We start from the raw sequence: 23,474 nt of genomic DNA on the forward strand, positions 1-23,474 counted from the left end.
TCCTGTTTTTGCCTGGCAGGGATTTGCCCTTGAACTCCAATAACGCCTCCTGCTTGTCTGGATGGAGGCTACAGAAGGGTATTGTGTAAAAATCAGCCTTCTGTGTACAAAGGTTGTATTTGCTTCTGTTGCCCCACCCCCTTTGGCTTGAGGTCCTGCTCACCCATGGCAGGTGACCCCTTGAAAAGCTGTCCAGCAGGGAACATTGCCCTCTGGTTGAATAAATATTCTTCACCACCCACTCTAACCTCTGAAGGGCCTGAGACTCTTTGACTGTGACACTTAGGTTTTATTAAATGCTTTAAAAACACAAAGCAAAGCTATAAACAGGAAGCTGAAGAACGCTGGACCACAAGCCTGAACCAGAATTATGACGTCTGTGTTTTGTGCTCAGTTATTAGTGCACAACAGGAGCTCTCAACTTCTTCCACTCACAATACTATAGCCTGGAGTCGGTTTTCAGCACATCACCTGGCATTAGCTGTTACGAATTTTCTCCCCATTGCTGCAAGGCAGGCAACCCTTTGACATGCCACTTCCTCTCAACAGAAACTGGCTTTCAACAAAGAGATCATTTGAAGTTAGCTGAAGTCAGTTGCCCCACACTGGAGCGCTGTTATGAAACATGCACAAGGGTTCAAACTTCCTCCCTGCTAAGCAACTCACAAACCGCTTTGGACCAATCACCAAGTGCTTTTCCTACTGCTTCAATCATCAAGTGGAAATATTTAACCACTCAAGACCAGCAGCACTGCAAGGAAATTCGTTCTGCCCTTATTTTGTGGGGAACGTGTTTCTAGACGCTTTCTCACCAAGGGGAACCGGAACCACTTTTGTTCTTTCACGTGTACTTAAAATTTGTTTAGCCCTTATGATTGCAGGGATAATTTCTGAAAACATCCCAAGCGTAAACCAGTGAATCATTAAATGAATGACTTAGAACATGAGTAACTACTGTTGGTAAAGGTTTTTTTATTATCGCCGCCTGTGTCACTTCTAGGAAATTATTAGCCTCACTCGAAGCTGGAAAATAAGTGGTTTGGAATTGTGTTAATGCCACTCGGTGGGAGAGCCACAATGCAGAGGTTGCATAAATGCTTACCAAACAGTGTTACACAAGTGCCATTGCTCATGGAAGTGCTCTCCTGCACACAGATAATTGCCACTTGGACACGTAACACATTCCCAACAGGGAGCTCTAACACTGGTGGAATAACCAAGTGTAAGCAGTCAAACATAAATGATTGGATGCACGCTGCGAAAGAAAATAAACTGCACTTTTGAATTCAGGACACATTCGTAACCTCAATCTATAACAAATAAATGGAGGTTGCTGTTATTTTGCTGTGTATGTCCACTTCTCTCTTTTGCTTTTATTTCCAGATTTAATGGACATTGGTACAGCCTCGTAAACAAGCAAAAAAAAAAAGTCTACTAGCCTGTTGTGAACTGGCAAAGGAGGGAGGCCTCCACCCCTGCTCTGCCAGCCCAGTGACCTGCCTCCATGGAACTGTTTCACCTGTGGGTATCAGGCTAGCACTTAAATACAAGGCTGCCCCAAATAGGTGCTGCAGAGGAAATTTACGTCAGGCTCAAGCTTTTCAAATTAGGTGGTAAGTTGAAGAATGTCCCTCTATCTAGTCACCCTCTATTCTCCCACCTTTAGTCAGCTTCCCACCAAACTGTTTTTAACATGGTAGTAGAACCACTAATGCAACCATCCTGACGTCAGGGTGAGACCCCTTTGTGGGTCTTAACCACTACCTGAAAGAATGGTTACCAGATGCTGGCGACAAGGAGATATAGTATCAAATAAATCAGCTATATCCCCAGGGATGGGGAACCTGTGGTCCTCCAGATGTGGCTGGACTACAACTTCCATCATCCCTAACCACTGGGCCATGCTGGATGGGATTGATGGAAGTTTTAGTCCAACATCCAGAGGGCCACATGTTCCCTATTCCTATCATAGTGTTGTGTAGAAAGCACCGAAATAGATGTGGTTCCTACTTCAGCTAGTTTTTAAGAGTGAATTTCTAATCCATGTTGCTACAAATATTACGTAATGTCTGCTAAAATCTCAGAGGCTAGGGAAATGGCTGAATAAGACCCCAGGGGTTGAAAGTAGGGCTTCTGCTCACCATGACCAGCAAAACCAGACTTAAGAGAAATTTTCTGAAGTTACTCAATAAATGTGCATGAAAGCCACTCAGAGGGCCTTTTTGACTAAAGAGCAGGGTCCACATACTATAAATAAATACTGCAAATAGCACAGAATGTTGAACTTTTAGTACAGACAGCACAAAAGGAAAAAGGTGATATTCTGCAGTGAGGATACCTGCCTGTTGTCTGAGATCAAACAAAATAAGATAAAAGCAGACATTCTGGCACTGCTGATTCAACATTTCCAAGCCCCTTACCCATGGTTAGATCAGGAGCAACTTCCAGACATTAACACTCCTTTCCTTTCCATCTCACCAAAGTCCACACCTTCACCTACAGCGTTAACGTGTAATGTTGTGTCTACAATGAAGTTAGCCAGTGTGTACATCCACTTTAAATCCCACACCTCAAACTCAGATTTAAAGCTAACCATGGTTAGCGTCCAACATATCCACAATCATAATTACACCACCAATGCTGAAGAGGGAAGAGAAGAGGCCACCTCTTAACGATGGCTAAGAGACAAGGATATTTCCACCTGCGCTAAGCCCATGTGGTGGTTTTCTAGTCAATTAAGTTGACTAGGCACATAAGCTACCATCCACCTTGGGCCTGCCCATAAAAAGCAAGTCTATAGTAAGAGACTAGGGCGATGTCTGCTGTTTACAGGAACTCTTCTTATCATGATACTTTTGTGGGTGAGCTGAGTTTTGTTTGGACCCTGGGTGAGAACCTGGAGGCTGAGAGGGAAGTTGTGTCAGAAGGAAAATGAAACGATACAGATTTTTATATATTAGTAACTTTGTATTAATGTACAAAGTTTCATATGTAACTGTGTATTTTTGTGATATTTTTGTTTCAAGTTGTCTGTTGTCGCTTCAGTTTTTTGTACACCACTTAAGAAAATTTTAAAAATATTAAGTGTCACAGGAATGGTGTACATATAAACAAACAACTAAAACCTGCAGATCATTTTAAGATACTTTGTGATGCACTTACCTTGAGAGAAGCCCACTACAAAGGAGTCAATGCCTTGCACTTTTGATGCCCAAGTGGTGTGCTTGGCACAAAAGAACTCTCAGTGGGTTCAATCCCACTTTACTCCAGGATTTGTTTGCTCTTTTGCTCAAGCTGACTTTCATCTTGAACGCTCACTACAACTCAATGGCAAGCGCCATTCACTTATCAATCAACAAGACTACTTATTCCCTTTACTAAGAGACAGTATTCCACCTCAACACAAGCCAAATTCCGCAACCTGTTCCAAGCACGCATGCGCTATCATTCTAAATTCTAATATGTAATTTATTCTCCTTGTTATAGGAAAGGGCAAAAAGAACTACACTAAAACCCCACCCCTCTGTCTACTTAAGACTCTTACTGGGCAACCTCACTAGCTTTGTGGTAATTCAACCAGATGCTGTCCATACACTACCAGCATAGTCACAGAATAAGGGCCACTAGATACTTTGCTATTACACAAAAAAAAAACAGTGATTCCCCAACTAAATATTATACTCTGTGTTTTAGCAGAATCAGACAGATAGGTCTAAGAGACTGCTGCATCCACAGGAAACTGCCTTAGACAGAGTAATCTCAGTGGTCCATCTAACCCAGTATTTTCTACCCTGGCTAAAAACAGTTTTTCCAGAATCTGAGAGAGGGCTGTTTCCTAGCCACATCTAGGAATGCCAGAAACTGGGACCTTTCATGTGCAACTCAAGTGCTCTTCCACATAGTTACCAGCCCTTATTTGTGACTATCAGAGACCTTTTATGTTGCTGGAAATAAGAGTCTCTCCTTGCAGGTCCAGGAAAGGAGGTTTTTTGGGGGTGGAATTGGGGTGAGATATAAAAAAACAATTTCCTAGACTCCCGTGTTTTGGCACCTTTCTGACTTGGCCGCCAATATTTCCCAAGTTCACTGCAAGCTTCAAGTCACTCATTTTGGAAACTGTACATGACAATCAGTGAAATTGAGCTGAAGTAACCTAAAGCAGGGCCAGAGTGTTCAAATTTTAAAGCACCAGCTTTTGAGGCAATCCAATGAGAGGGATTTCCCACCACTCCTATCAGAAAGAGGTCTGGAAAGCAGCAAAACGCTTTGCCGAGTCACACAGCTGCTGCAGTACCAAAATTGGAAAATGAATAAATTTGGCTGCTTTTAATACTTATAATTTCATTTTCTCTCTGCTGGCTTTTGTTGCTGACCATGTGAGAGGGGAGGAAGATGCAGGGAAGCAAGAAGGCAAAGTTGATTAATGTATGCACTCTCCCACATGACATCTGCCTAGGCCTGGACCAAATGAAGAATTATACATGGCAATTAATCTCAAGCTATAAAAACTAGGGCCTATCTTCTAAATTTAATGCAGCAGTGTCACTAACAACCGCCCTGTTCGATTGTTGACATTAGGCCAAAACCATGGCTTAGCACAGGCACCCCCAACCTTCGGCCCTCCAGATGTTTTGGCCTGCAACTCCCATGATCCCTAGTGAACAGGATCAGTAGTCAGGGATGATGGGAATTGTAGTCCAAAACATCTGGAGGGCCGAAGGTTGGGGATGTCTGGCTTGGCACAATTGCAGGCTCTTAGAGAGACTGTGGCTACTCTGCTCCTCACCAATGAGTTGTCCAAGCCAGGCTTAATGAGTTGTCCAAACCTGGGCTTATGGTTTTGCTCTCCAGGACAAACTACAAGCCGTAACTCCTAAGACCAACCTTGGTTATAGCTCACAGTTAGTCCTGGGAGAGCGTGCAGAACCATGTCCTGGTTTGGATGCAGCAGCAGAATGACCAGAAAGAAGGAAATCCTCTCCCAGAGGCTCTGCCAAGCTATGGTTTGGCTTAGCATGACAAGCAAACCAGAGCAATATTTGTATCTGTAGGCACAAGAGGAAGGCTACTTAGTACTCTGGCAGATGGCAGGGGCCTAAAGACCATAGGGGCAATACATAATTGCCCCCCTCAACAAGAGAAGCAACAGGGGAACAAGCCTGACCCCAAAACAGAATGTAAAAGCCTATCTCTCATTTTTTGCTGGCACTGCCAAGTAGATCCCACATCCAACTCCTTTCACCCTCTACTCCCTTCCCCCCTCCCATTTTATTAGTTCACAAGCCTGGTGGCAGAGCCATGTTTCAATTTACATTTAGAATTGTGCATTGAATTTTTAATTGCTGAGACTTGCTTTAGTATACTGAGAAGCAGTATTTCAAAATATACTAGCTGACAGCTACCAGAAACTAGAAAACTGGCTTGGGCAAACAAGCGGAAACTCAAGAGTTTCTGATTTACAGCACATTCCCCAGCATGTGTCTTGGAATGCATTCCCACCATGCATTTAAAGCATGCCCCTCCCAATTCTGGGAACTGTAGCTTGTTAAGGATGCTGGGAACTGTAGCTCTGGGAAGAATAAACTACAGTTCCCAGGCTGTAGTGGGAGTGCTTTAAATACAGTGAGTGTGCACAGCCTTGGTCTTTATAACTCAGTGGGCATGCAGTACTCTGCTAAGCAAAGCAAGAGACTTCTGTTGTGAAAGAGCTCTGCTGCTTTTTAAATCTTTTGCACTGAACAAGACCCAGTGAAGCAGAGACCAAACGTGATTCCAGATGGGAGCCTAACAGGCTATTCAGATAACACAAATTGGTCGCTGGCAATTGGTTGTTTTTAAAACATCAGATTTTTCACAAAAGGGCTAATCTGGGTTAAATGGAAGAAAACACAGGCTGGCGTTTTGATGCTGACAATGTCACATGGACACCGAAAAATCTGCACATGTGAGCAGCACAGATCCCACAGCACATCCACCCAACTGGAAGCACCCCAAGTCAACAAACTGCTTGGCACTCATCTTTGAAAAGAACATTTATCCCCTATTTACCTCTGCCTTGCCAGAGGCTGCCCTCAGGGAAAAGGTGTGAAGTGAACTCTCAATTAGCTGTTTGCCTTTCCTGCAGAACAGTAATAGGCAGAGCCAAGTAAAAGTGCCAATGCCATTTACGAGACTGGATTGCGGATTTCCCAATGCAGTTGACAGTACTGTGTTTGAAAATACATTATATAGCAGTTAAAACATAACTGGATCAATTGATAGGAATGCAGCGTTGCCTTCCTTTGCTATACTGTATTAATTTATCCTGAAGATGGCATTTCAAACAGGAATATAGCACCACAGCATTCAACTGATATATCATATGAACTGATATGAGCACCTATATGACTCTCCTTGCTGACCATATGCTATTGGGATTGATCTCATACCTCTTTGCTTTAGCAAAAAACAACAAATAGCCAGGACAATGCAATTTCCTTCTTTACATTAAAAGGCATTTTAGTAGTGCCCAGAGATCACTGCTTTCTTCACGTATTCTGGAGCTGAAACCCTGTTGCATTGCATCAGTTTTCGTGAACCAGCTAACTACTGTAAACACATTTCGAAAGCTCCTTAAGAAGTCACCCAGGTCCACCCCAGTGACTGAACCCCTTGTAGTGGAAGAGAGAGACCTATGGGAATCTTCTGTACCACAGTATGTACCCTGCGATGGAAGACAATCAATAAAAACCCTAGATTTTAGTGAGGTTGTTTCTCTTCCCCTCACTCCATCCTTTAGCCTAGCACAGAGGTAGCTAACGTAGTGCCTTCCAGATGTAGCTGTTGTGCTACAGTCCAGAAAGGCCAAAGGTCAGGGATGTTGGGAGCTGGAGTCCAGCAGCATCCAGATAGTACTACAGTGATTAATCCCTGGGTTAGGAACAGAGACCAGTGAAATGGAGCTACAGGGGTTGAACTCTTACTCAAGACTCTCAAAGCACCAGTCACAGCTCGTCTCCCAACAGCAGATGATCACACTCAAAGCCCAGCAATGCTCTTCATCCACCAGATCCCAACTGAGTTTATTATAGCACAACACCCAAAACTGATTCAACCGACCTAGAACTGAGAACAATCATTCCTCATGAAAGGCTCATTTGCTCCCCCCTCCACACAACACACACTCATTCACACTCCTCACCACACCACAGTACATAATGCAGTCCTGTTCTACAAACTGAGAATGCCATCCAGAGAGAACACTGCGTCTCATTCCAAATGTAAATTATGGGACTAATTATAGGACGTGAGAGATGAGTCAGGCTTCACCGAGAATGGTTTACAGATGGACATCTGCTGCGACAACTGAAAACACACACTGCAGAAAGTTTATCTGATGATGTTTCGCCTTTGGTGTTAGATTTTAAGCAGCCGCCACTAACAATAAGGCCTGTGTTATCCAGGAGCAGCAGATTGCACACTGCAAATCTGGAGCCGCACACCAAAGGTTAGGTGGTTTCAGAACAATAGCAAAGGATATGCATGAGAAACAATATGCACACAACAGCAAAATTCACTGAGAAATTAACAAGTTGGAATTGATGTTTGGGAGACCAATGGAAGTTCTCAGCAAAGACATCTGCAGAACAGCACTTAATTTACTGAGCTGCCTAGAAATCTCAGACTGATAGGCGCCATCTTCTGTATCTGGTATTCCCCAGAATCATAGAATTGTAGTGCTGGAAGGGACCCCAATAATCAACCAACCCAAACACCCTGCAATGCAGGAATCCTGCTTACCTTCCTTTAGGACGGGGAACTTCAGGTCGGGCCTCTCTGTCTAGCCCTAGGGACTTTCTCCCCAGGCAACATCCCTCATTGGACTTGCTTCACACCTTCCTTGAGTGTTTTTGCCTGTACGGTATGTGTCCTTGAACTCTGGTAATGCTTCAGTGTTCAGGATGGAAGGCAGAAAGGGATGTGTGAGTGTGTACCGAAACTAGCCTACTGCAGAGCGGTAAAGTTTACATTTGTCATTTTGCCCACTTTTGCCTCTGGCCCCATCCACTACTATGATGTGGCCCTTGGAAGTTGGCTCAAAAGGGAATGTGGCCTTTGGGCTGCAATTGGTTTCCCCCAACCCCACCCCTGCCTTAGGGCTTCCCACACATCAGAAGCAGACCAGTGTCTTTGAAGACAGGCCTGTCTGAGTAGGTGGGTGGAGAGCATAGAACACCTTTGCATCACCCACTGCTTTGTTCCCTAATAGAAGAGTTCCACTAACGATGAGCCTAGCTGTGAGAAAAACAGCCAACCTCCTTTCCTTCCTGCAGGCCCTTTTTGTGCTATAAACTACACCTCCCCAACTCCTCACCAATTTTACATTTGAAGCAATCTGCTTTTTAGATACATGGTCCCTTGGCTCCTGTGGGTGTGTTCACAAGTGTCTTGTATGCTCTCTTGCTGCATTTGAAGCTGAGGACCCCGTTTCAGGAGAAATCAACAATTTAATTGGAGCTGAAGACAACCAAGATGACTTGGTGCCCTTTAAAAATTTTCTTCTTCCTAGGAAGCAAAGACTGCAATTCATGTCCATCTATGCAGAAGGAAATCTTCACATCTGCAAGCAACTGTAGGCATAGAAGCATGCCGACAGTGGAAGTCGGCACTGAAGTAACATCAGAACTAGTTACTTCAGGTGCATAACAAACAGCTTATAAAGGAAGTACTATAATTCACATTTCAAACACACACAAAGTAGTCAATCAAGCAATCTATATACGTGTGGTTGTCACAGATTCACCTGGTAAACTATTGGCTGTTTGTCTCCCAATACATTTTTGTTAGATCTGGCATAACAGACACAGTGGTTCAATTCAGACACCATGCCAAACCATGGTTAAAGAAGCTTAATCATGGTGCTGCTCACCATCCAAGTTTTGTCACAGGCCACCAAGATTTGCAGTGGATTTACAAAACATGGCTTTGCATAATGTCTGAGTTGGCAACTATTTTCAGCCATCTCCTCTATCTCCCTGGGACACTATATTATGGGAGGGAGCGGGTGGCGCGGTGGTCCAAACCACTGAGCCTCTTGGGCTTGCTGCTTGGAAGGTCGGCGGTTTGAATCCACGTGATGGGGTGAGCTCCCATTGCTCTGTCCCAGCTTCTGTCAATCTAGCAGTTTGAAAACATACCAGTGCAAGTGGATAAATAGGTAGCACTGCGGTGGGAAGATAAATAGTGTTTCCGTGTGCTCTGGCTTCAGTCAGGGTGTTCCGTTGCGCCAGAAGCAGTTTAGTCATGCTGATCACATGACCCAGAAAGCTGTCTGTGGACAAATGCCATTTCCCTTGGCCTGAAGCAAGATGAGCGCCACACCCCACAGTCTCTTTGACTGGACTTAACCATCCAGGGGTCCTTTACCTTACTTATATTATGGAGGTGAGTGTGAACAAATGAAGTGCTGAAGGTGGAAATGAAAAGCAGACAATGAAATGTAAGCCTTGGTTTGCCTGTGGCCCATTAGGAAACTCAAACCATGGCTTGGGTTTAAAAATAAAGTTGGCATAAATAACAATTTAGCACAATGTAGAAACTGAGCCAGAAGACCCACAATTTAAAGGTCTAGATATACTGATAAATGTTCACTGTTTATGCAGGTGTGGTGATTACAGATGTAGTGTGAGTCCAGGGCTGGCCACTAGCTCAAATCCCCACTCAGCCACAAACTCACTGGGTGGTACTGAGCTAGTCAATATCAATGTATCTCACAGGGTTGTTAAGATAAAAATGGGGAAGAGCCAGGATACAAATCAATAAATGACACACAGAGAATAAATGGCACATTAAAACATGCAAGTCCCTTCTGTGTCAGAGAATGCTTAGAGTGTGAACAGTAGAGGGTTGTGTGTGCAACAGGCTAGTGAAGCAACCTGTTCACCTGATGAAATAAAGACACAGTCAAAGCCCAAAATAGCTATGCAAAGCTTTCAGAGGCAAATCAGATGCAACGGAGTGTTATGTGTATAACTCATTGTTATCTTATTCTTCCAAGCTGCCTGTCATAGCAAGTGGGTGAGGAAAGAACTGTTCAGGCCCTATGTGAAAGATATTGTCCTGAGACTCATCACAGGGGTGGGGCCTGCAGAAACTTCCAAAGCCCTCCCCCCAAAAGTAGCTGCTAAGTGTGCGGAGTACCCCAATTCCATGTCCAAAAGGAAAACCAGGATTCCACAGAAGGGGGAAGAATTGCAACCAAACAGCATGGAGGGAAGCAGGGTCCAAGAACAACCAAGTCTGGAGTGGAAAACAAGCATTCTCCATTTACACAATAAGTCTTCCCACACCTTCGTCTCACACACTTCACTCCCTGCTTGCTTGCTCTCTCTCACACACTCACACTCACTCACTCTCTCACACACACACACACACACACACACACCCTACCTCTGCCTCTACACAAATCCCAAGGGAGGAATGAAGGGATCAGAAAGCAGGGGAAATTTTGATATGGGAAAAGGGATACCCACTGCCCTCTAGATACTGGGAACAATGGGGCATTGGATATGTATGTGCTCCCTACACCAATGGTTTTCATGACTGCACAGTCCTACCCTTTTGCTCACCAAGGCAGTGTCTATTAAACAATACATTTGTAAATAAACGTTTGTGGGGGGTGTTTATGTGCATGTACATGTGAGACAAGATAGATTTCTGATCAAAAATATCCTTGAATTTGCACAGGTCTCCAATGATTCTCGCCCAGTGAAGAAGCTGGGATTTGGAAGACACATCAGAAAAGGAAAAAAGAGCCACCAGTTAGTCTGCAGCAGTAACATTCAAAATAATGCTGTGGCAATTTAAAAGCTAGCTTGATTATGTTCTGAACTACCGTAGGCGATCACCGAGTGGTCCATGTTGGAAATGACCAGAGGGATCTGGGTTCAATTCCATAGTCAGTCATGAAACTCGCTGGGTAACCGTGGCCAGTTAGAATATCCCAGCTTAACCCACCTGCCTGGGTTGTTCTGAGGAATAGTGGAAGAATATCCATGTATGCCATCTTCCTTGGCAGAGCAGGATTTTTAAAAAAGAATGAGAAACAGTCAATAATTCAAGCCCACTTTCTTCAAGCATCTGCCAAATTAAGGAGCCACAGAAACTAAAGCAAAGAAATTAGGCTGGAAGGCACAACAGCAATAACCAGGATTTTAAGTGAGAGCTTGCTGCATAAAACTAGGGATGTGACAAATCCCTGCAATACCAGTGTAGAGAAACTAGTGTGGCAATAAACACAACCTACTCACGTCCATCCAGAATGGAGCTTAAGACATTTATAGAAATCTTCTGATGTTAAGTAATCTTACATCATCTGCTTAAAAGGGCACCAGCTTGAAATTTTGGGACATGATTCATCTTATACAAAACTCTTACATTTTGCTTTGAAGCCGTTTTAAGAAAGCACAGAACACCCTGTACATGGAAGGTGCTTCTAATGTTTATCTGGACTGCAAGAAAAGCACATGTTCTCAAATCAGATAGGTAGGTGGTGGGTGAAGTGACAACTACTCATCGCTATGAATTCTGATGGAGCCAATATCAACCCAAATCTCTCACTTAAGTACATAAGCAGCCCAATCCACTGGCACTTGAAAGCTAGGGAATTGGATTCAAGGCTATTTAAGTTTCGTGAAAGATGTGGAACAAAATAGGCTTGACTCAAAGCAGTCAGGTTTAGCTGGCTTGTTCACTGGGACAATCTTGTAAGTAACAAGCCTGGTCTCTACAGGAAGCAAGGAATTCCATGCAGGTGAGAGGACACACTGGCAGACGGAGAAGAAATAGAATGCTCCATCACTCCTTCTGCAGCCTGCTTGATTTCCATGTTAGAGACAGAAAAGAGCCCCTTGCCCTGTACCCAGCACAAAATCCAAGTGGACTGGCAGAGGAGTAATGGAGCAATCTATCTTTCTTCTGCCAGCCTACTTAGCAGAAGACAAAGCTTTGAACCCTGAGTTGCCATGTTGTCTGCAAAGGAGGAGTCATCCCTTTCTCCATGGCTAGCAGAGAAATGCAGGCTTCGCAGATGGGATGTGTAGGCCAGTAGCTTCTAAAGGTTTAATTACAAGGCTGCATTTAGTACTAGACACCACAATGAAATGTACAGCCCATCTCTCATACAAATCAACAACTGGAAAAACCAAGTTTGGGTTCAATGTAGACCACCCCTCTTCTGGCGCACTGATCTTGTCAAACTATTGCTGCGTTGTGCCAATCATATAGTGCACGGTTTGAGGAACAGTACTAACTATAGCTAACTATAGTTAAGAATCATTATAGTGTTGGACTAGGACCAAGACAACTCAGTCATAAATCTGCCTGGGTGTGGGTGACTATGGCTCAGTCACATATTCAACCTAACCTTCCTCACATAGGTTATAAAGGGAAAAACAGATCAAAGATAATAATGGACATTGTCTCACTGAGTTTTTGGAGAAAGTGCAGGATTCAAGTGTAACAAAAAGCATTGCCCCAACTCAGAGATCACACCAACCTATGGTTAGAGCAAACCTGGAAATGGTGAGTGTCTGAGTCTGTACCCGTTGAGTAAACAGCCTGATTGAATGCAGGCCCACAGGGAATTTTAAAAATCCATGGAAGATTAGGTTATTAATGGTTAACTAAGATTGGTTAACCTCCAGGTTCAGAGACAGTGCATCTCTGAACACCAGTTGTTGGAGAACAGACATGCCCTCTTGTCTTGTATCAGAGGTGCCCAGAGCCATCTGCTTGGTCACTGTGGGCAGAAGGATCCTTGCTAAATAGACCTTTGGCACTTTGTAAGTTCTTATCACCTAAAAGCCATGGGGAGGGGGGTGGATACTGGTACTTCCTACTTATACTGTACTGTGAGCAAATGGCTGGAAAAGGTCAGCCAGTGATGGTAAACAAGCAATCATTCTCTCCCCGAAAGAGGCAGCTTCCTCTTCAAGGAGAAAACCCCGCCCTCATCCGAACACCCATAACTGGCTTGAACTGTGCAGCTGTTCTTTGGTGAAAGGTGAGGAAATGAAGGCAGATAAATGGTCTGAAGAGGACTTTATAACAATAATCCTAAGAAGGCCCATTAAACCATGGTGATGAGCAGTAGGCTGTCCGGTTGCCTAAGCAAGGCCCCAAGAGAAGTTATACAGAAGCTGGCTTTTGTTTTTCCTTTCAGGCCAGAAATGACTAACACTTTCTGCGTGAGCAGATAAGACACTATTACAAAGCTCCCTTGAACAAAGTGAGACTTCTGAGTAAACATATAGAGGATGATGCTATCTGCAAGCAATGCTAAGAACTCAAAACTTATTTTTCCAACAGGACAGTTCACTTTATGAATAATGTGAAATATGAGCCTCCTGATGGTCAGTGGTAATACTGGCGCTTGTCTCCTGGGATATCCTCCAGCTAGCAGGAAGCCTGGGGGCAGCCAACTTCAACTGTCTCTACAGAACAGAGCTGTCTTGCCTCATCTAATACAGGAAGCAGAGGTCAGCTGAGCATAAATATTAGCTAAGAGACTTGTATCCTAGTTTGGGATGGCTGTAGCACCCCCACAGAGGGGGAGGAGTATTCTTCAGGTGGCAACAAAAAATGCCAACACCTTGGTGGTAGCATCAGCCATTGTACAGAATGAACTTGTAGGTCTAGCACTGGACAAAAACTTTCACATTCTTTCTCACCAAATCCAAACTCCACCTCTGTGCATTTTCACATGCTTCAAAGAGAAGCCATATTTCCTTTTACTAGCTGCCCTTCATAAGAGTTTCCACGCCAGGGGGAGACCTATCTTAGGGGGCTTTTGGAAGGAGGTGGCACTAATATGGGGAAGCTCTTCCACCCAAAGCATTTTTGGATCCTAGCTGCCAAATACACAGTCACTATGCAGAGGAGGACAATAATCAACAAATCTGGTTAGATGCAGCAAAAAGACAAGACGGTTTGTAAATTGATGAGGACACCCATCAGGAGCAAAGAGTCCTTACAGGAAATGGTATGTGATAAGAGGAGACAGGAGGCTCAGCCACACATCTCTCCAAAAGATCAGGATCTTATCCTAAACATCAATAGTTGTCAGCACTCACCTGGAGTTTAGGATTGGAGGGATTTAAGCACTTCAGAATACTCAAAAAGAATATACACACATTTATTGGATTAATATTATCAACCCTAAAATTTGGAGCCACTCAAAACCACATGACCATCAGTTCTGGGGTCATTTAATCAAACATAAAACATCACTCTTTCTTCAATTAGTGTCTTAGATGTTCACTGGCACCTACTTAACTACAAACATAATATTCATTAGCTACCCAGACGCAAACTATTGAACAAATGCCCAAGCAGGAAAAGGGTAGACACCCTCCCTCTCCAATGATCCCTAGCAAGCAGGACCAGTGGTCAGAGATGATGGGAATTGTAGTCTCAAAACATCTGGAGGGCCAAGGTTGAGGAAGCCTGACATATGCTTACCCATGGAGTAGCAAAAATTCTAATTTGCATCTGCTGTAGTTAAGCATGGCTGAAGGTACCAAGTTGTTTGAGAGTAAATCAATCAAATTTAAGACACTGGGCTCTGGGACACATGTCCTTTGATGCCAACTAGAATCTGGAATAGGTACAGGATACGTGTGGGGTTTGTAAAGCGCCCCCTTGCATTCCCCACATCCACTGTATGAAACCTGAATATGTCCCAATATTTTAATATGTAAACTGTGAAAACTTCTAAACACTTAATCCTTAAGAGCAAAGCTAACAGTGCTAAGAAATATGCATTACATGGCCCCATGAGTCAATGCCTTACAGCCAGTTCCTTGTTGACAGTTGCTCCCCACCCCTGGTACTTCCACATTGTCTGGGGAGTAGTACTTAATGAGTCAGACCAGCAAGTCTCCATATCATTAAGCATTTCCAGAAGTGTTCCGCAAACACAAAGCAATTATTCCATGAAAACACACATCTTGCCTCCAGCCCACAGGTAGGTTGCTTGCTGCTGCGTATCCCTCAGGTGCTTGTGTTTGTGTCTGTTTAGAAATGCTGGAGTGTGGTGTGACCACACTTGGATCTTGTAAGGATTGTGTGTTTGGAGGACAGAAGTGTTCAGAGTTATGGCTAAGAAAGTGTGCTAAGAAAAATCCTTGGTTTGAGCCTACTCTCTTATCAGTCACTCACTGAGATTCTTAGGCAAGACCAGGGGTCAGCAACCTTTTTCAGCCGTGGGCTGGTCCACTGCCCCTCAGACCATGTGGTGGGCCTGACTATAATTTTTTTTTTGGGGGGGGGGATGAACGAATTCCTGTTGCCCCACAAATAACCCAGAGATGCATTTTAAATAAAAGGACACATTCTACTCATGTAAAAACATGCTGATTCCCCATGGGCTGTGAGAAGGCGATTGGGCCGCATCTGGCCCATGGGCCTTAGGTTGCCTACCCCTGGGCAAAACACTCTCACCCCTCCTCAGCTCACACAATTCAAAATGTGATGATATTCACCAAACTCGTAGGGTTGTTGTAAGGATTGTGGAGATAAGAAGTGGGACGTAGGACAAAATGAAGTGGTGTCTCTTCACCCCTTAGGCAGGAGTGCGCCTATTTAGGATGGCTGACAACCAACCAGTCAAGCCGCCCTCCTCCTGGATATTCCATTCCATTCTACTCCACCCTTGCTTTTCCTATGGATTCTCTAGGGTGTTTACACACCTGCAAATGTCAGGGTAGCTCCTAAGCATAAAGATACTTCCCTCCCATTTCTCAGTTGTCCTCTTTTAGCTACATATCTCCAGGTACACATCACCCCCACAATTCACTATTAGAGCATTGTTGAACGTTTGTAAACAAAATATAAATATTGTATTTATGCCAAGACTGTAAGGTGGGGAAAGACATGATGAAAACACATCGGTCCTACCTAGGAACCTTAAGTGAATTTGAAGAGTGGAAAATAAGAGAATAACAGCAAGTAGAGAGCCCTCAAATAAGGGTTCAAGAGCAGCATCTTTTCCTTCTGCAGCCCTTCAACCAGAGTGGGGAGGGGAATCTATAATCACAATAAGGTCACAGTTCCTTTACTTCAAGATTCACATGCTGGCATCCGAGGAGGAAGTAAAAATGAGACAGAAAAGGAAACTGCCACATCCTTTAAAGATTGTATCAACACTATCTCTTCTCTTTCCCTCACTCTCATTTTACATAAAGCTTATCAAGAACTGTGACGCTGCCACAGCCTCAAATAAAATAAAATGAGTTTTATTGAAGGGCAGTATAAAAACCCTGTAATAAAAAATATATTAAATCATGTCAATGACAATTATGAAATCCCACCCCTCAATATTGCATAGTCTTATAATGCAATAGCCTTGTTTTCAAAATCTCCCATGGATTGCCATGATACATAAACCCCACCCCACAAAATAAGCATAAAGCTGTTTTGTTCTACTTGCCAGATTGCTGTATTTTGGTTCTGTTTTAATTTTGGTTTATGTAGAATGTATTGCACAACACATCCTGGAGTACATATTTTTTTATAAACAGAAGTCAAGACTTGGCTCCACTGTGATCGGATCAGCCCCTACCCCCTTGTGTCAGAGAACATCAGATATGGCTCTTCTCCAATAGGCAGAGGTTCAAGGGCAGCACCAGGGAAGAACCAGGATGAAGAAAGGAATAATCCCACCACCACAGGAAACTTGTGTTACTTCCATTCTTGATACCAGATTTTAAAATGCTTTGTTGTTGTGTGAAAATATTTTCATAAGTCTTGAGAGCCTCTCAGGGATATAAAGTGGGATAAACGTACTCTTCATCCAGGCCTTTAAGAGATTTAAGATTTTTTAAGTTTTAAAAGACCATGCTCTATTCTTATTATTGTTAAGTGTTGTAAACATTTTCAGTATTTCATGTTTACACTGCTGCAACCCACGCCCAGGACTTTATGGTGGATGGCAGGTAAGAAACCTAAATAATAACATAAGGGAAGCCTGCTGGATCAGGCCAATGGTCCATTAGTCCAGCGCCCTGTTCTCAGTGTCCAAGCAGATGCCCCAAAGGGAAACCCTCAAGCAGGGCCAGAGCACAAGAGCACTCTCCCCTCCTGCTACTGGCATTCAGAAGCATTACTGCCTCCAGCAATGGAGGCAGACCACAGCCGCCATGATCAGCAGCCATTGACACCGCTCTCCTCCATGAACTTGCCGAAGTCTCTTTTAAAGCCAATTAACAGTAAGCAATAATCGTTTTAATCGAATCTGAAAGTGGCATCTTCACACTATTGGAACTCGTCCCGTGACCTTACAGGGAAGGGCAGTTAAGAAATGTAATAACTACAATAATAATAATAATAACCCACCGCCCAGCTTCTTGACAAAATTGGGAGTTCGATCTACGTCACGGAGCTCCTTGCCGTAAATTATTCCACCCGATGTGGAAGAGCTTTCCTTGACGTTATCTCCCGCTACCAAGAGAATTGGGGGGGACTGTAAGGGTTAAGTGACGTCACTGTGACGACGACGAGGATGAGGAGGCCCCACCTTGATCCAATGTGGCGTCAAACACCCCCCCTCACTTCAAACGGGAAACCAGAGAACGGAATTGGAGAGGGGTGAGGTAGCTGAGCGAGGCCTACCCAGGCCCAGAGTTGCTTTACCTGAGGATATTGTGGGCCTCCATGCTGCGGTTTTGGTTGCTGGAGCAAACCACAGCCACCCGGAGCGGCGAGGAGGGCATGGCTGGACGCCCGGCGGCGAGGAAGGGGCCGGGGCGGGGGCCTGGGGAGGGGAAGGGTCGAAGAGGGAAAGGCGGCGGGTGACGGCAGCGAAGGGCCCGCGGTGAGGTTCCCAGGCGGTGGTGGCGGCGGCGGCAGCAGCGGCGCTTCCCTTCTCGTCTCGCTCACTCTCACATACACAAAATGGCGTCCGCTGGGACCGGAAGAGGCGGGGCTGGCCGACGTGTCCGGCTCTATGAGCCGCGCCCCGCCTGCTTTCGCTGCGACTTTTTTCGCCTTCCCTTTCCAATCATAGAGAAGCGGAAGTGAAGGGCAGAGTGTCTCGCCAACGTTTTTTTTTTTTTTTACCTTTCTCCTCCCCCACCTCCTTCTCGTAGTTTCCCATGACAACGACGACAATGAGCGGGAAGTTGGGTATTTATGCGCCAGGGGGAGAGAGCCTCCTCCCCCGCCCGAGCGGAGTGACATTTGCATATCTCTATGGAAACGGGTAGAAGGGCAAAGGGCCGAGCGAGAACTTTTGAAAAGGGGAGGGGAGCAGCCGCCGCCGCCTCAGTTTTAACTGTCATTGCTTCCCCCAAAGAATTCTGGGAATTGTAGTTTAGGGGGCCGCATGAAACAAATTCCCTGGTAGGGAGTTCTTCGGGTCTCAGGACTACATTTCCCAGTTTGCTTTGCCCTCCACTCAGGAAACCTGGGAAATGTGATCCTCGGAAAGGCAAAAACATATCTGACGGGCTCTCAGAGGAAATGGCAGTTAAAGCAGGATTAACTCTGAGTGGGAAATGTGTGGCCCTTCCAAAACTGAAAAGGTTATTAAAACTTTTACGCCTTATCACAAAGGATGCTGGGAACTGTAGTTTATTTATTTATTTTAGTTTTATTTAACAACATTTATATAGCACTTAAGCAAAAGCTTTAAGTGCTTTACAATAAGTATTAAAATTATCAATTAAAATGTTAAAAATGAGGCATTAAAAACATAGTTGGAATGTGGTGCAGGAAATTCTCAGTAGTGATCCCTCTCTTTTGATTAACCTATGCAGAAGAGTTTCCCAAGACCCTTAAAAAGCTAAAGGACCCCTGACAGTTAAATCCAGTGGCGTTATCTACTTGCACTTTTTGGGCATGTTTTTGAACTGCTAGGTTGGCACAGCTCAGTGGTTTACACCACAGTGCCACCCATATCCCTCGCCAAGATCCTTAGGGAAGGGTTACAGCCCAGGGTTGCCATGACGGCAGTATCCCAAAGCTAGTGATGTCACAATGCAGGGCCCTGGTGATGTTATAAGAGAGTGCCTGTGGTGTCACAAAGCTGCCAATTCTGGAAAAGCACACAAAATATTGCAAGAGTTAAGGCAGAGCCCAGAAGGAGGTGAAGGTGGTATGAAGGCGAAAAAAATGGATATTTGTGAAAAAATAGGATTCGTTCCTCTCCCCCTTTTGATTTTCATTGAGAAGAATTGAAAACCGGGAGAATTAAAAAGAAAAAAACCTCACGCCCCCTGCTTTTTTCAGAGTAATGAGTGAAAGCTATCCTTTCACTGTCTCAAAAGCCCCTTCAGAACAAAATACAGTACAAACATAATTATCATAACATGAAGGTCACGCTCATAAACACAAAGAGAAAGAGACTGGAGAATTGAACACTCTTTGTACTTTTATTAAAGTTACAATCTTGCAGATCAGCTTTATAATCATCATAATAAGTATACACCCTTCTTAAAAGCACTTTCGGTGGATTGCACCCGCACCAAATTCTTGGTAGTCCTCACTGGTAATCCACATGGGTACAAAAGAGTCCAGGTGAGTTAGAATGGATCCTCCCAGCCAGGCAGCGCACATTGTATCTGGAGGTGCTATGATTCGCAGCGGAACCCCCTGTGGGACTTGGTGTTCTATCTCTTTAAAAATCCTCTCATCTAGACCCTGGAAAAGTGATGATCCGCCTGAGAGGACGAGGTTCCCATAGAGGAGGCTGCAAATATCCCTGTCACACTTTCTAATGCTCTTGGTGATCATGGCTTGGATGCCCAGCGCCTCAACACCGATGATCTTTGGCACGAAAAGGATTTCTGGTGCTTGGCAGAGGTGGAGATTGAGTGTGATGGTGCTTCCATCTGGCAGCTTGAAGACCTCAGCTTTTCTTTCTGCTTCCTGCTTGGGATCCAAGGCCACATAGCAGGACTTCTCTTTGATGCTCTGCACCATGATTTTCTTGGTCCTGCTTAAGGAAGGCTGGCTGTTTTCCAAAAGGAGGCTGGCCAGGTAATTGGTAATGTCCCTCCCCGCCACATCAAGTCTGGACACTCCGTGGGGTAGGCAGTATCCTTCATAGATGGGGACAGTATGAGTTACTCCATCTCCGCTGTCCATCACCAACCCAGTGGTGCGTGCGGACGCGTAAAGGGCCAGTGTTGCTTGGACCGAGAGGTACAAAGCTGGAACCTGGAAGTGTTCAAACATCATCTCTGTTGTTCTCTCCCGATTCAGCAGTGGATTCAGTGGTGGTTCAGAGAGCAGCACAGGCCTCTCGTTGGCTTTCACTTTAAGCTCCTGTTTATAGATGTGTTTCCAGAGTTTCTCCATGTCATCCCAAGAAGTAATCACGCCACGCTCAACAGGATAATTCAGCAACACGGCACCATTCTTAGAGAAAGCCTTCTCCCCAATGTAGTAATCCTCCGTGTTCTGTTTAAGGTGTCCAACAACGGATGTAATAAGCGATTGTGGTTCAGACTCACCTGAGATCCCAGCTTTGCATGACCCAGATCCATTATCAATTATCACGGCTGGTGTTTGGAGCAGCTTGATATCCAACATTGCACTGTTGGCAAATGAACCCAAATACTAAGAGCTCAGTGATTTCCATGAGGCATCTCTAAAAGATGCTGCAACGTCTGACCGTAGAACATTCTAGAATTCTGGCGTCACAAACAGGCAAAGCTGCTTGAAATTCCAGCTCTGTTTACACCCTGAACTCATACCTCTCAAGTGTCCCGATTTAACCGGGACACCCCAAATTGACAGAAGCCACCCCAGCTTCTGATCCCAATTGCAGATGCCCGTTTTGGCTCCTGTGCTCCAGCCATGCCAGAGCGTGGGACCAAAAGGCTGGCATTTTTCAGTTCTGGCGTGAGTCAGTTGGCTCAAACCAGATTGCAAGACCAAGAAACGGAATAAAAAGTTACCTTCACCCCACATGTCATCTCTCCTCTTCCTCCCTCTGCCATGGCACTTTTATCTGTGGCACTGGAGGAGGAGGAGGAGGCGGGTCTTGTCCGCGCAGTGTCTCCCGAAGCTGCACAGGCTGGGTTGACCATTCAGTAGGCTTCTCTGGTCCACACAGCATCTCTAGATGCAGGGGAGGCCAGCATGACTTTCTGGTAGGCTCCTCCAGTCTGCACCGCGCCTCCCGAAGCAGCACAGGCCTGGGAGACCTTCCAGTAGGCCGAATTTTCATCAAAAAATGTTGGCAGGAATGTGAACTTATCTTGTGCTTGTCCCACTTAAATTATCTTGGGGCCCTTACTTTATCATAGGCGCTCCTTCATGTGTTTTGCAGGTATATTCTGCAATGTGCCATTGACACAATAAGCATGTTATTGGGAGACCTATACATTCACACATAATTCTACTGTATTAGTTGTTCTGCAGTGCTTCTCCAGTGTTACCATAATACTGTTGTCTAGAAGGGAACTCCTGTGCTATAGCTTGGTGGTCTCCTCAGGGAGGCTCGCCTTGCTCCTTCATTACATTATCTCTAGACACAAGACAAAAGCATTCCTCTTCTCCCAGGCCTTTGGCTAATTAAACGATCTATGGATCGTTAAACTGTGGTGGAGTTATTATTTTTGTTTGTTATTATGCTATGTATTTCTGTATTTTTATATTGTTTACCACCCTGTAATGAGTGGATGGAGGGGGTATAAAAAATAAATAATAATAATTAACATCATCATCATCATCATCATTTATTACTTATACCCCACCCATCTGGCTGGGTTTCCCCAGCCACTCTGGGCGGCTTCCAACAGGAGATTAAAAATACAGTGGTACCTCTGGATGTGAACGGGATCCATTCCAGAGCCCCGTGTGCATCCTGAAGCAAACACAACCCGCGTCTGCGCGTGTCAAGATTCGCCGCTTCCGTGCATGCACATGACATCATTTTGAGCGTCTGCGCGAGCGGCGAAACCCGGAAGTAACACGTTCCGTTACTTCCAGGTCGCCGCGGAGCATAACCTGAAAACGCTCAACCTGAGGTATGACTGTACATTAAAACATCAGCCATTAAAAAACTTCCCTAAATAGGGCTGCCTTCAGATGTCTTCTAAATGTCAGATAGTTGTTTATTCCTTTGACATCTGATGAGAGGGTGTTCCACACGGCGGGTGCCACTACCGAGAAGGCCCTTTGCCTGGTTCTCTGTAACTTTGCTTCTCGCAGGGAGGGACCCGCCAGAAGGCCCTCGGCGCTTGACCTCAGTGTCCAGGCCGAATGATGGGAATGGAGACGCTCCTTCAGGTATACAACAACAACAACAGCAGCAGCAACAACAACAACAACAACAATAGCTCGACAAAAGCAGAACATAAACAACAACAACAGCTCAACAAAAGCAGAATGTACACAAACACACAACTGCATTTGTGGTATTAAAAGTCACAGGGTTTCAGAAGTTATGGGACATGCATTTCTGGAAACAAAGCAGTATGTACACCATGAAACATGTACAGTATTGAAAGCAGAGTCATTTAAAACTGTCCCAATGTCATCATGAGCACAAATAATCATGAATGCCCAGTAAAAAGGATGGATGGGTGGGTTTCAAGCTTCTTCCAAAGAATCCAGGGGATGCTAGTTAAGCGAGGTGGCACATGGCAGGACAGAGTCTCAAACAAAGATGTGCTCTGCCAAGCCACACTCCCAGCATGTTCGCGCTCCTGTCTCAGGAACGTCATGTTCACAGCACGGAAGACGGCAGCATCCCTAAGGATGTGCTCTATGGGGAGCTGGCTTCAGGCGCCAAGCCCATTGGCAGACCAACTCTGTGCTACAAAGATTTCTGTGAATGTCATGTGAAGGCAGGCAATGTCCACCCTGCCTAAAGACAGATGGGTTGTCCACCCATAGCCGTGAATAGAGGAGAGATGCCTGCTGGGAGGAGCGCAGGAAAAAGAAGCACCGTGGTACATCTGCAGCAGCACAACCGGACGCCTTCATCTGCCCCAGCTACAACACAACATGTCTCTCCTGGATCACTCTCTACAGCCACAGCAGGCGCTGCAACCTTCCAATATTTTCCTTCACCTCCAAAGGTGCACCCCTCCATTTTCTCCTTGCACTTACAAGATCCCAGGCTGCAGAGATTCAGGATTAGAGTTTTCCTTCTCCCAGATGGGCTACCTTCCCAGGTTGACAAACCCCATCTGCCCCTCACTTCCCTCTATGGATGATTGTAGCCAAGCTGTACAGTGGTACCTCGGGTTAAGAACTTAATTCATTCCAGAGGTCCGTTCTTAACCTGAAACTGTTCTTAACCTGAGGTACCACTTTAGCTAATGGGGCCTCCTGCTGCCGCCGGCGCACAATTTCTGTTCTCATCCTGAGGTAAAGTTCTTAACCCGAGGTACTATTTCTGGGTTAGCGGAGTCTGTAACCTGAAGCGTCTGTTATCCGAGGTACCACTGTATATAAATTGTTTAAGTAAATAAAATAATAAA

General features: G+C 44.9%; 2 protein-coding genes across 2 annotated transcripts in view; both read right to left on the reverse strand.

Annotated features, from left to right (window-relative positions):
* SSU72 (SSU72 homolog, RNA polymerase II CTD phosphatase) overlaps positions 1-18,105 on the reverse strand; it is a 49,603-nt gene extending 31,498 nt beyond the window's left edge. The window contains exon 1 of the mRNA XM_083454368.1: positions 17,671-18,105. Within this exon, the coding sequence (XP_083310494.1) occupies positions 17,671-17,750 (80 nt within the window). The 5' untranslated portion in view covers positions 17,751-18,105. The remainder of the gene's footprint in view (positions 1-17,670) is intronic.
* Positions 18,106-19,390: 1,285 nt separating this feature from the next.
* Positions 19,391-20,672, reverse strand: LOC310683793 (actin-related protein T2-like). The gene has a single exon (XM_083454178.1). The coding sequence runs from the start codon at positions 20,569-20,571 to the stop codon at positions 19,471-19,473; it is 1,101 nt and encodes a 366-aa protein (XP_083310304.1). The 5' UTR covers positions 20,572-20,672; the 3' UTR covers positions 19,391-19,470.
* Between the last annotated feature and the right edge of the window lie 2,802 nt (positions 20,673-23,474).

The sequence above is a fragment of the Podarcis tiliguerta genome (genome assembly GCF_965153285.1).
Source record: "Podarcis tiliguerta genome assembly, chromosome: 8".
Taxonomy (NCBI): Eukaryota; Metazoa; Chordata; class Lepidosauria; order Squamata; family Lacertidae; genus Podarcis; species Podarcis tiliguerta.